Here is a 14,354-nt window from a genome sequence, read left to right on the forward strand (position 1 = left end):
CAAATATTGTGTTTCAGTACTTTTAGAGGAAAAAATAAAAACAGCCACCAAAGAAGTATCAGAGGCATCTCTTCAAGGAAGTCTTCCCTTAATTGCTTTCACCCTACCCTACACTCTAAGAAGCTTGATGTATCCCTTTCATTGCATTTGCTCATATAGTGGGGATAATAGTACCAACATCAACATTGCTTTTGTGGAAGTTAATACATATACAAAGGCTAATACATATACAGCCTTTTGAACAGTAAACAGAGAATAGTAGGCACTCAATAAATGTCAACTGTTATTTATTATATCATCACCATCACCACAGTATATTGAAATAATCTGTTACTTAAATTTCTCCCCATTTAGAATTAAAGATCTCTTAGGGAAGACCTTTTTATCTTTACAGACCTAGTGCTTACCGCAATGCCTGGCATAGAGGAGGCACTCTGTAAGTGTTTCCTGAGCTAAACTGAGGTATAATTTATATACTTCTAGTAAATTTTGTCTGGGCTGCTGCCTCAGGTTTTCAGTGGTTCCAGCTCCTGAGAAGATAACTAGGAAATAAGGGAGAGATGTTTTCATAAATCATCTCTGGAAGTCCAACAGACTATATTGCCCTGCCTTACTTAATATTCTGTTTGTGATTATTTCACTGATGGAAATAGAAGGTTTACTATTTCCTTGATATACAGTTGTAGGCTCTAGCACTTAGAAATGAGGAAGAAATATACAGAAGGAATATTCTAGGATATATCTTCCCAAGTGAAGTCTTTCCATAGATATGTCACTATATAATAGCAGTATTTTCCAGCATTTTCCAATATTAGGCATAACTTGAGCATAGCACAGTAACAAAAAGAAAACAAAACAAAAATTTTAAAAGGTATTTATCTTGGCTCCTTAGACACTCTGTAAAAAAAGCATTCTTTGGTTAAATCTGAGAGACACACCTCAAAGTTTTATAGGAGGTTTATAATGAACATTATTAGCATATGAAATGCTGAGACAAATCCTGAATAAGTACTTGATTAATTCATCATTTCTTAAATTTTGAAAGTCATAGAAAAAATTTTCCTTATCTAATTCCTATTGACATCTCATGGAGTTAGTGTTGCATGAATCAAACTTTGGAAAATGCTGCACTACGGAAAAATATTCATCCAGTTTTCTATTTTTTAATTAGTACATCTCTATGTAATTCATTTTTATAAATTCTAAGTTCATATGCATACAAATAGAAATGCAAATCTTGGCTAACTTGGATGTTCTGGGAATGGTAGGATGTTCTAGCCGACTTAACTGTAGAGTAAGTGCTAAGATGCATTTAACCTTTGTTGAAAAGCATTCTGAGTGTGCCTGGCTGGCTCAGTCGGTAGAGACTCATGTTCTTGGGGTTGTGAGTTCAAGCCCCACATTGGGTGTAGAGATTACTTAAGAATAAAATCTTAAAAAGACAGAGAGAGAGAGAGAGAGGGAGAAGAGAAGCATTCTGAAGCAATCTTAAACTTTAGTATGATACAGTCATCTGGGAATTTTGTTAAAGTGCATATTTGGTTCATTAGGTCTGGGATGGGATAAGAAGTTCTGTATTTTCTAATCAGCAACTGAACGATGCCAACAGGGCTGGCCTATGGACCACACACTGAGTTGCAGGTTACTTTTCCGCCTTGGTAAGCACAGTAGAATAAATATAATAAAATTGTTATTTTGAATAACATTGTACATGTTGATATAAGCACACACTGAGATAGTTTAAATTTTTTAATATCATATCATAATATTGACTTGTTTTCTTGATACTACCTTCCTCAGAAAAGTAGGAACTAATGGGGGAAAAGTTCTAGTTACAGCAATATCTCTATCAGCATCTAGCATGAAATCTGGTACACTGTAACGTTAGTAAATGTTATCATATTAGTAAATTTATCATAAACTTTGTCAAAGTTAATAACTCTGAAGGTGGTACATAGACACATCTGTTAAGGAGATAGTCAATGATATGAAAATATTACTAGATAAAAAAATGAAAACTCTACCAAACATGTTGACAATCAAACAATATATTACAGAGAGTATGAAGGTAGAGAAAAGAACTGGATGTACGAATAAGTATTGGGAGCTCCCCCTGGTTCAGAAAAGGTGAGAGAAGAACAGAAAGAATAATATTCTGGAAGAAGGTGCCGGTAAAGAAATCCATGCTAGGGAAGTTGACACAGATATCTTGTCCCAAACATATGCCAGAATAGCCATAGAATGAATGGGGATATGCTTTCCTCAGCTGTCTAATCAGTGGATCAGGGGGCTGTCCGGAGAAGGAAAGAAGGAAATATGGATCTTCCCTACTAATCCATCTACCACCTACAATTACGCTAGAAGGACTAAATTGGTATCAGTTATTTTCATAACTTCCTTACTTGGTGCATTAAATACTATGAAGGTATTTGTTTAGGAGTGATTAGCAATTTCACTTAGCAGTAGTATTTTCTATCTTTCAGTCTTTCAGAATCTCATGACAACTTAAAGAGTTGAGTAAGTCAGGCAAATATGTTCTAAATACCTCATAATATTTCAGGTGTTTTTTTTTTTTAATGTATTAATGTGGTCTTGATGTTTTCACTGAAATGGCTTTGGTGCTTTATTTAGGTCTTCTAATACTTAGATAATGCCTATAAATATCAACTTGGTAGGGCCCATGAAAAATTATGCTAAATGATATTTATTGGTTGATTTTCAACCACTTGTGGGTAGTGCAGTCAGCTTCATTTCACTGTCAAAGATGAGGACACCAGGCAACCACCCATATTTTCTACTATTCTCATTCCCTTTTGTGTTGTTGTCTTCCCCCTCTTTCTTGCCTTTATGGCCATTCTGAATTTTTTTCAGTTCTCAAAGTATGTTATGTTCTTTGTCCTTCTGTTCCATTTTGGCTCTGGTTGTTTTCTCCACTAGGAATAAACTTAACCGTGCTTGTTGATTCCTATTAAACTTCAGGCCTCAGGTTTTATATCAAAACTCAAAACATTCAACTTGTTTTTTTAATTAATTTTTTAAAGTTTATTTGTTATGTAGAGAGAGAGAAAGTACAAGCAGAGAAGGAACAGAAAGAGAGGGAGAGAATCCCAAGCAGGCTGCACACTGTCAGCACAGAGCCCGATGCAGGCTTGAACTCACGAACTATGAGATCATGACCTGAGCCAAAACCAAGAGTCAGATGCTTAACCAACTGAGCCACTCAGGCACCCCAAAACATTCAACTCTTGTTAAATGCTCCTCCTATGAGCTCCCTCCACACTCTCTAACACAATACTGAGCATACTTACGTGATCTAACATACATGTGCACACATACATACCACTATTTGCTTACATAAACACCTATATATACTTTTACACAAATTCTCACATAAATAAACACTGTGAAAAGACTGTGTCTCTCTTATGTGTTGTTAGTTTTAGCTACATTCTCACATTTTGCTTATGTTTTTATAGAACTGGTAGTTTGGGGACAAAAACCTGTAAATTCTTTTTTTTTTGTACAAGTCTCTAAAAGAGTTGTATAAGTAAAGTAGTGATCATTAACAAGGAGCCACTTTTTAACTAATCTCCTTTTTCATGATCTTTTGTAAAATTCTGAATTTAAAATTCTAGGATTTAAAAAGCTCTCTAGGATTTAAAAAGCTAGAGCTGGCAACCTTTTTATATTTTGTAAGAATATGAGCCATAGCTTGAACATAACACAGTAACAAAAAGAAACAAAACAAAAATTTTAAAAGGTATTTATCTTGGCTCCAGGTCTGCCAATAAACCTTTTATATTTCTTTTAAAAAATTTTTAATGTTTATTTATTTTTGAGAGAGAGAGAGAGAAAGAGAGCGCGTGCGTGCAAGCTGGGGAAGGGTAGAGAGAGAGGGAGACACAGAATCCGAAGCAGGCTCCAGGCTCTGAGCTGTCAGCACTGAGCCTAATGAGAGGCTTGACTCACAGACTGCGAGATCATGTCCTGAGCGCAAGTCCAATGCCTAACCGACTGAGCCACTCAGGTGCCCCAAACCTTTTCTATTTCTATTTTTAATGGTTAAAGAACTTTGTTTAGTTCCCTGATGTGTCCCTAGCTCTTGGCACTCAATAGGCACTCAATATATATACATTGAGTGTTTGAATGAACAAATACATGTTAGGTACATTGTACAACATAGTGTTTCAAGTCAATGCTATTTAATAGTATCTTTGAAAACGTATTTGAAAATGTTCCCCATTGGGGTGCCTGGGTGGCTCAGTTAGTTAAGCATCCAACTCTTGATTTCAGCTCAGGTCATGATGTCATGTTTGTGAGTTCAAGCCCCATGTCAGGCTCTGAGCTGAGTGTGGAGTCTGCTTGGGATTCTCTTCCCCCCTCTCTCTCTGCCTCTCCCTTGCTTTCTCTCTTTCTCTCTCTCTCTCAAAATGAGTAAATAAACTTTTTTAAAAAAGCAATAAAAAGAAAAATGTTGCCTGTTGTCCAACAAGAGAGTTACCTTATCTAAGTTACTCAATGATAAATTCCTTTTCTATATTATTTGCTTAGTAGTTAGTACATTCTCATTTTTAGACATTTCTACTAGTGGTCTGAGGATATGCAATACACATATATACATATCTATCTATTATATATTTTAAAATATATATCTTTTCTTTTTAAACTTTTATTTTTAAGTAATTTCTATACCCAACGTGGGGCTTGAACTAACTCATGACCCTGAGATTAAAAGTAGCATGTTCAGGGCACCTGGGTGGCTCAGTGGGTTAAGTGTTCAATTTCAGTTCAGGTCATGATCTCACAGTTCATGGGTTCGAGCCCCACATCGGGCTCTGTGCTGATAGTTCAGAGCCTGGAGCCTGCTTCAGATTCTGTCTCCCTGTCTCTCTGCCCCTCCCCTGCTTGCTCTCTGTCTCTCTCTCTCTCTGTCTCTCTCTCTCTCTCTCAAAAAAGTGAAGAAACATTAAGAAAAAAAAAAGAGTCGCATGTTCTAGAGACTAAGCCAGCAAGGCACTGCTCTATTTAAATATATCCTGTAGAAAATGGTATTAGGACTGAATATATTGTGAGTCTAAGCAATTTTATAAGCAGACCCTTCATTGAGCACTTGGGGCTGGGTCTTTATTTTATTTCCCAAGGTACTGTGGATTTTAAAGATGTAATTATCTTTGACATAAAGTATTTTAAATCAATAAATAGTAGAAATTCTGTAGCATTATTTCCCACCTTCTATCTTATAGGACAATAATAGCTATTATAATGCTAGTTTCCATTTCTTGAGAGCTTTCTATAAAGGCAATGTGCTAAATAGTTTACACACTTTATTTTATATAATTCTCATTACCACCCTATGGGGAGAAAAAAAATCAAAATCCAAACAGCTTTAATAGCTGGCATAAGATCACATAACCATAAGGATCAGGGAAAGCTTCTATTCCAGATCTGTTCAAAACCTATTCAAATGAAAGGAGCAGGAGTAAAATGGAATTCTCAGAGAAATATTAAGATGCAAATCTAAATTTTGGGCTCAATGTTGAAAGTGAGCTGTGCCACCTTCTGTCTTCTACAATTTAAGAGAGAAAGCTTGTAACAAGCAAGAGCACTCAAATTTCATGTAGATATCTCCTGTCTGATGTTAAAAATATGTATTTTTCGAGCAATAGAATTTTTTTCCTTTAAATTAAAAAAAGGCAAGATTTTAAATGATTCTTTCCCATTGTATTGCTCCCTTCCTGTCACTGTTTTTGAGCCAGAACATGGAGTCCTTGGTGGGGAAAGGAAATGCATGATCATCAATCTCCATTAACAGTCTTGAGTGGTTTTTGTCGTCTAATAATTTCTGAGTTGATAGATGTATAGCTACTCATGTAGTTAGATGAGCTATTCATCCACATTGGACATCTCCTTAAGCTCTGACTGTGCCCTTCAGAGTCACGTGTTTCAGATAATGTCTCATTAATTGAGCAGATCTTTTAAATTCTACTCTTTTTTCATATAAACGTCTTCTTGGAATTATGCTAACAAAAAAGCAAAATCCATTTTATGGTGTTTTGGGGAAGGTAGGGGATTATTGTTATGTTCTAAATTAGTCTGTAATACAGGGGTACATTAAGGCAGTGTCAACCAAAGTATATTCATAATGATATGAAAACCTGTGGTTTTTCAGGTTTCACATTTGCTGTAGAGATGAAGCTAGAATGACCCAAGTGCAGATAATAACTCTTTATTTTATCAGTTTGAGTTCACTTATTGTCTAAGTCCTACTCATATATTTAGTCTTAAGATAATTTTACAAGAAAAGAAAACACTTTTCTTGGTAATCTCTGCACCAAATGTGGGGCTTGAACTCATGATCCCAAGATCAAGAGTCACATGCTCTACAAACCAAGCCACCCAGCATCCCCTTAAAAATTTTTTAAAGGGCACCTGAGTGGCTGGGTCAGTTGAGTGTCAGACTTCGACTCAGGTCATGATCTCACAGTTCCTGAGTTCAAGCCCCACATCGGGCTCACTGCTGTAAGCACAGAGCCCTCTTCAGATCTTCTGTCCCTCCCCCACTGATGCTCTTTCAAAAATAAGTAAAACATTTAAAAATTTATTGTAAATATATCTTTCTTTCAGCATCCTTTTTTTATCTTGGGTCATCTAGTTTTCCAAAATGTGATGCTATGGGAAAAAATTTTACTTCATGCAGAGTGATAAAGGAGATTATTTTTATGAAGTTGAAAGTTCATGCCTTTTATCAATGAAGAAATGAACTAGTGTATGTGAGTGTATTGTCTGAGAATTTCATGACCTCTCTCCCATGGATCAGCATATAAAAGATGGAAAGATTCATCTCTTTTGTACAAAGCAAGTTTTTTGTTTTTTTTTTTCAGTAACCACTAGTTGACTTACTTTTGCAAGCATCTGGAGCAGAAAAAGGTCTCCGGAGGTCCCGGTAGAAGCCTGGCTTACATCGCTGGCAATGCTGACCTTCTGTGTTGTGCTGACAGTCATTGCAGACACCCCCACTACGATTACCTGATGCCTCCCACACCTTAATGTCAAAGTGACAGGCATCAGCATGCCCATTGCACTTGCAGGCTGAGGGGGGAAAAAGGCATGGGAGGAAACCAAATAATTAAAAATAAAACAACAGGTTCTCTAATATTCAGGCAGTTAAAAATAGGGTAAGCTGATTGCTAATTTTTTAATTTAAATATAATTAACATATAGTGTTATTTTTAAAAATTTATTTTTAGTTTTTTAAATAGTGCATATTTTCACAGTACATGCTCAAAACATATAAAGTATATAAAAGGCAGACAATGAGAACTCTAGTATCCCTATCCCTGTGTATCCTGTCCTCCCTATTTTTAACAGGTTACTACTTTTTTTTTCAGTTTCTTGTGTATCCTTCCAGTGTTTCTTTGTAATTTTTAATTAAAAAATAATTAAGTTTTGGGATATGCCTGAAAGTCAGCAAGGCATAGATCCATCTCCTTAGGCAGAGATGTTACTGTTTCCTTAGCAACTGGGGTTGACATTTATTGTGGAAAAACTATTTGAGTGGCTACCCATTTCCTCCCCCCTTTAACGGTAACACTTCACAATTTCTATTCCTGCTGCTTCCCAAGGACCAGAGTCATCACTGAGGGTCCCCTGACCATGCTTAGAAAACTCCACATTGTCAGGCATTATTTGAAAATGAAAATTCATATTGCAGATACAGGTCTGAATTCATGCTCACTGAGAAGCCTAGAAGGAACCTTATGGGGACAGGGATTAGGAATTTGTCAGGTAGATTGATTTGTCTTTCATGAAGTACTATTCCTTAGCTATTGATGTACTGGTGAGTACAAGATAGTTTCCTATAGAAGCCTGATTTTTTTTTAGAGAAGAGACCCACATTGTTTCTTTTGTAACAATTTCTCTAAGTCATTTATAATATCAATAGCACCACGTGACAAGTCTCTGTGTTCTACAGGTCTTTAGATACGCAGTTGGTGTCTGTGGAAAGGACCAGGAATGGCACTCTAGGAATTTAGGAGAAATTCTTTAGATTCTTTTGATGAGTGATTTAGAATAAGAATGCAGACATTTTCGTGGACGTCAACCCGTCTTTGTGCTATTGTTTTTTCATTGTTTCCTTGATGTGTTGTTATGATATTTTGACCAGATTCATAATCTTTAAAAAGCATAATATAAGATAATTCAGGATTTATGCCTAGAGGAAATCCTTTACCTTTCCTAGAAACTAAAATAAATCAATTATGATTCCAAATTATGTGTGGGAAGAGACTTCCCACAATGTTACCCACGGTGCTTGCCTTTTAAATCCTTGTAAAATTGAAGTTTGTGAGTATAAACATTGTTATGGGCATGTGTATGTGTCTGAACATTTTGAACTGCAAAGAAAAAAATCATTTTTATTCCCATATTTTTTACCCTTTTATCTAATCTTGAAACTCCCAAGTTAGCCTTGGTAATGTAGTCCAATTCTTGACTAACTGGCTTAATTTCAAATTTGATGTGTCATTTCAAGTATCATAAGTGAAAAGAAAGGCATTAGGCATTACTGAAAAAAAAAACACACAAACATTTAATTTGGAGTCTGAAGAACTGTGATCAAGTCCTGACAATCATTTACTAACTTTGGCAAGTTACTTAATCTTACTGAGCCTCAATTTCCTGATCTCTAAAATGGGATTAACACCATCTGCTTTATAGGTTTGTTTTGAGAACCGAACTGGAGATAGCTATTTTCATGGTTATAATTCAATATTTCAGCTGTGAGGGTAATTGTATGCCATAATCCTCCTGTTGCCCTTGTGTCTAGCTATGTTTTTATTATGTCAACTTCTCAAGAAGGGTGCTTAGATTCTGCAAAGCATCCAAGCATTGGGCAACACGTTGTTGGTAAAATAGTCATACTGGCAACTTTGCAAGCAGCAATTGTTTCCAATGGTGGAGGTTTTAGTGGGCAGTGATATGGGCTATATTTGTGTAGGTTACAGTGCCTGTCATCCACCACTTTATATTGTATTTCTAGAGACCAAGGAGTCCAGAGATAAGTTTACTTTACAAAGAAGGCTTTTAGTCTTGTGGGCTTGGTACTCACTTCTGCACTCTTTAGGAGATCCTGTTTTGCCATCAGCTGCCTCCCAGGGGCGGTCATTGTATAATGGTGCACAGTGTTGGCAGTGGGTGCCTGCTGTGTTGTGCTTACACATACACTTCCCATGGACCTACAAACAAAAATAAATAAGAGCTGTGAGGCACAAACAATGCTGGGAAGGAATATTCTTCCCATAGTCTTATCTCATTGGTTGGCTTTAGCAATATGATATTCATACACTTCCCTAAAAAAGCCATCAAGATGGGAGATCCTTTCTTTAGTTTGTCTTGTGATTAATTCAAAAGGTTACATAATATATTTTTCTTGGCTGTAAATTATGTGACCCTAATGAGCAATTCTTAGGTACTGGCTAGATATTTACTTAAATTTTTAATGCCTTAACATTTTTAAAATTCTTTACACAAGAGTACTACATCCTCACTATAGAAAATTTGGAAATCTGTAAATATGATTATTTCATATCATAATCATAATCAACATTTGAAGTTTATATTTCTAGTACTTTAAAATATAATTATGTAATTCTTTTCTCATATAACAATATATTGACATCTTTCCATTTCATTAAATATTCTTGTACAACACACATTTTAATGGCTCCCTTGTATGGTGTACAACTTATTTTACCAATCACCTATTTTTGGTTAATTAGGTTTTTAAATATTTTTACATATATTTTAATTCTATAATGAATATCCTTGTAGCTAACTGTTTGTGTACATCTTTGTTTGGAATGTGTTTTCTAGAAGTAAAATTGATCAATCAAAAATGTATATATATTTTTGAGGCAGCTGGGTGGCTCAGTCAGTTGAGTGTCTGACTCTTGATTTCAGCTCAGGTCATGATCCCAGGATTGTGGGATTGAGCCCTGAGTTGGGCCCCATGCTGAGTGTGGAGCCTGTTTAGGACTCTCTCTCCCTCTGCTCATCTCTCCCATTTGTGTGCTGTCTCTCTCTCTCTAAAATAAAAATAAATAAATAAAATTAAAAACTTTATAAAAAAACAGACATATGTGTGTGTGTGTGTGTGTGTGTGTGTATATATATGTATATATAGTTGTTTAAGACTTTGAATATATTTTGTCATAATTACCATAAAATTTTCTTTTCATCCTACAATTCAGAGTAGTCGAGGATTTATTAAAATAGTGTTTCTCACAGGGAGGAATACTTTAGTAGAATTCTTTAGGATCTGAGAGTTTTATGAGGATTTTAATATTGTTTGTATAATCTCACCAATAATTTCTAAAAATTAATATCTTGGATCATTTTGAATACTCCCTAGTAACTGTTGCCATGAATTCCAGTACCAACATGCACTTACTGACATGTGATGTCATGACTGTACAAATGAGAGTTTTGTAAAGTAGCTCAGAATGGGGTTTCCAAATTTGGATCTATAAGGGTTTTTTTTCTTGAGAAACAGTAGAAAAGGTAAATTAGCATGAAAGTAATAAATTATACCAACCAGTCAACAAATATAACTACCAAAATAGGCAATATGTTAGGCAATGTTTGGTACACAAAGCATTACAAAACATAATTTGTGTTTCAGAATAGTGTAATGTAGGTGGATAAAATATTTACATATAAAAATATTATAGATAAATAAGACAATAAATACCTAAGAAAACAAAATGATGTGAGAATTTAAAAGATGCAGAAGTCATCAGAGATTAGCAGTTGTGGGGGCTTTAGAAGGGGGTTGAATTTTAAGCTGGTCCTTAAACATGGGCAGTATTTCTGACAGGCAGAAGGGAAGAGACTTTCCAGGAAGAGGAAACAAAATGAATCAAGTTGTGGTGCTAGGAGGCTACGGAGAATCTCTGAACAAAGTTTATTTCAGTACAGCTAAAATATTTTGATGGCAATGATAAAGGAACTACTAAAAATGACATGAAATGACATGTACTTGGGGTGGGCAGAATCAAAATGAGTCCCTAGAGCTCAACAAATCTGGAAATAGCTACACCAATACATTGATGAACTATGCCTGACCTAATTTAACCCTAGAGTAAGTTGTGTTTTCTTACCCAGGAGCCCCTTTGTCTTTTAATTCTCTTAGTGCCTCTTCACTGGTAGAGGCATTCTGGATTATGCATTATCCAAGTGTGTGATATGATTACTACAGACATTATACTCACAAAAAGTTCAAGGAATTATATAGGCATGGAGGACTGAAGACTCCTTGTGAATGATCCGTATGAAACCTAAGTGTTATAGTCTGGAAAATTTAATAAATAATGATTTTGATGGCCATGTTGCTAAATTTCATTTCTTTGTATTATAATGTAAGTTTTTTTAGTTAGTGAAAATTAATTATAGCTGCTCTTTTAGTTCTTAGGGATTAATTAAAGAATATAACTTTTTTTTTTAATTTTTTTTTTTAACGTTTATTTATTTTTGAGACAGAGAGAGACAGAGCATGAACGGGGGGGGGGGGGGGGGCAGAGAGAGAGGGAGACACAGAATCAGAAGCAGGCTCCAGGCTCTGAGCCATCAGCCCAGAGCCCGACGCGGGGCTCGAACTCACGGACCGTGAGATCGTGACCTGAGCTGAAGTCAGAGGCTTAACCGACTGAGCCACCCAGGCGCCCCAAGAATATAACTTTTTTTAGGAGGGTGGGATTAGCTCCTTAGAGTATGATGATGCAAAAATTTTTGTTGATTTTCCTTATAGAAACGGAACTAGTGTTATAGATTCAATTTACTGATTTGGGTACTGGAAAGCCCAAGTGTGAGCTGAGTTACAGTCACCTATTTTCTTGGGCTTCTCTTTGTGACTATCTCTGCTAGGAGCTGTTTACATGTGAAGTTCCATGGAGTTCACATCTCCATGTTGGTAAGTAAGATACATCTCCATTCACACATTCAGGTAAATTCTAAAGACAAATTTGCACTTCAATTTGGAATCTGTAGGAATTCAATTTTTACTGCTCTATAAGAGTGTGGTCTTTTTATCCTAGCTCTTGGAAATCTGGTTTTTCATATATTCTGATAGAAATCCTCCAGTCTTACTGTTTTTATTAAATCTTTTAAATTCAACCTTCCTTAGTACGATGAAAAACAGAAACTCTATTATATAACTTTGGTGTGGTAAGATTCGCTAAAGGCTCTTAGTAAACCTGGACAGTTCTTTGTTTACTTGTGCTAGATGTTGATTTCAAGCAAAATGGAGTCTTTGGAAAAACTGAGAAAGAAAAATCTCTCAAAGTTGAAGATTTTGGTAAAGTGAAGATATACTTATATAGCTGGCAGAAGTCGGTAGCATAATGAAAATAACGAGAAGAGTAGTTTTATAATTAATTCCCTAAGTTCTATAACCTATTTTAAAAAAATACTACACACAAAACATCTAGGATACAAATATGTAATGGCATTAGAGTCAGAATTCCTAGAATAAACCATCCCTAATTCACCACTGCTGTTATATGGAGTACTATCTGAGGGGGGCATTTTAGAAAATGTTAAGTCTAACTAACATAAATATGGTAAAGACCAACATCAACAAATGCTATTTGTGTAAAACTTCTTAGTCCTTGAGGCTGTGTCTTAAAGACCACATAGGATTTTCCTTAGAGACAAGGACAAGAAGATAAGAATCCCAAAGGAATATTCTAGAAAAAAAGTCAGTAAATAAAGAGGGCATGTGTTGGGGGATTGGTTCTATATAGATCATGAAGCACATTAAATATTAGCTTAGGGTGCTGGAATTTACCCTGTAGGTACTGAAGATCTATGAAAATTTTTGTGTAAGGAAATGATTAAAAGGTATATTAAATACACTTCTTTTCTTCTTTTAAAAAAAACTTTCTACCTCATTCTTATCTTGTCTGTTGTGTTCTTTCTTCCCCTTCCTCTTTTACTATTTCTTATAGTATATATATATATATATATATATATATATATATATATATATATATATATATATTTATGTGTGTGTGTGTGTGTGTGTATGGTCATTTTATACATATATATACAGTAAAACCTTGGTTTGAGAGCATAATTCGTTCCAGAAACATGCTTGTAATCCAAAGCACTTGTATATCAAAGCAACTTTCAAGAACCATTGGCTCAGTTGTGATCATGTGATGTTCGGCATCATGTACTATTCATACTGCAAGACATTGGTCGTTTATCAAGTTAAAATTTCTTAGAAATGTTTGCTCCTCTTGCAGAACACTCACAAAACAAGTTACTCACAATCCAAGGTTTTACTGTATATTTTTTTACCCCAGCTTATGCTTTCCAACAGTCAGTGGCACTCACAACTCACATATCTTTTCTGATAATGTTCAAAATTTGTCAAGGTTGTTAATTCTTATATTATTGCTTTTTAGCATCCTTTCTACTTTTAAACAACCACTTACTAAGTACTATATAAAGATAGATGCTACAAAGTATTGTTCATTCTCTTTGGAGGAACCAAACTATCGTTATAGGTCAATTTATCAGGTTTGATCTTGGAATGCCCCAGACTTATAAGTAATTTCACCCAGCTTATAGGTTAGCCCTGGCCCACAAATTCCAGGCCTCAGGAGGCCACAGACATATAGGGAAACCTCATCAAACATTCACATGTATTACAAGATAATGGGGGCAGGTCAATTCCCTCTGGAGTAAGGATTTCAGAGCATTCCCTTGCTCCCACATGCTGAGAATTGGGATGAACCTCCCAGGGTCTGAAAAATGCCAGCTTAGCAAATTTTTCTGCACACAGAAAAATTCAAGGAGCTGTCATTTTGAGAATTACCAAAAATAGCTGTAAATCATTACCTAGACCATCTGAAACAAGAAGTCCTTCCTCAGCAATACAACTGTTACTGTTCAAGCTTGAAAGATCACCCACTATTTGATGCTTGTGAAAAATGTGCAAGTAAAACTAGGTCTTTATTGAAAGAAAAGAAAAAAAATAAAAAGGAATCTTTAGTAACAAGTTAAACATGGCTCTTGTTTGGTCACAAACATGAATTAGATAAAGGGCAGGAAAATGGGATTATGTACTTAAGGTTTAGTTGAAGAAGAGTGATGTCTGGCTGTCTAATTGGAAAAGGAGAAATTGACTTTAATAACAAATTTATAACTCCTAATTATATAAGAAATATTCCTTGGCATTTTGGATATTCTATGCATTTCATAACTTCCTCCCTTATACTAAGTACTTTATTCTATTAATGTCAAAATTTTTCCTACTGGGACGCCTGGGTGGTTCAGTCAGTTAAGCATCCAAC

General features: G+C 35.4%; 1 protein-coding gene across 2 annotated transcripts in view; it reads right to left on the reverse strand.

Moving 5' to 3' along the window:
- The window catches only part of NTN4 (netrin 4), a 123,859-nt gene that overhangs the window by 32,562 nt on the left and 76,943 nt on the right, over window positions 1-14,354 (reverse strand). For both annotated transcript variants that reach the window (XM_042992938.1, XM_042992937.1), the window contains exons 4-5: window positions 9,107-9,233; window positions 6,901-7,089 (exon numbers count right to left, since the gene is read on the reverse strand). In XM_042992938.1, the coding sequence (XP_042848872.1) occupies window positions 6,901-7,089; window positions 9,107-9,233 (316 nt within the window). The remainder of the gene's footprint in view (window positions 1-6,900; window positions 7,090-9,106; window positions 9,234-14,354) is intronic.

This window comes from Panthera tigris, chromosome B4, assembly GCF_018350195.1.
Source record: "Panthera tigris isolate Pti1 chromosome B4, P.tigris_Pti1_mat1.1, whole genome shotgun sequence".
Classification (NCBI taxonomy): domain Eukaryota; kingdom Metazoa; phylum Chordata; class Mammalia; order Carnivora; family Felidae; genus Panthera; species Panthera tigris.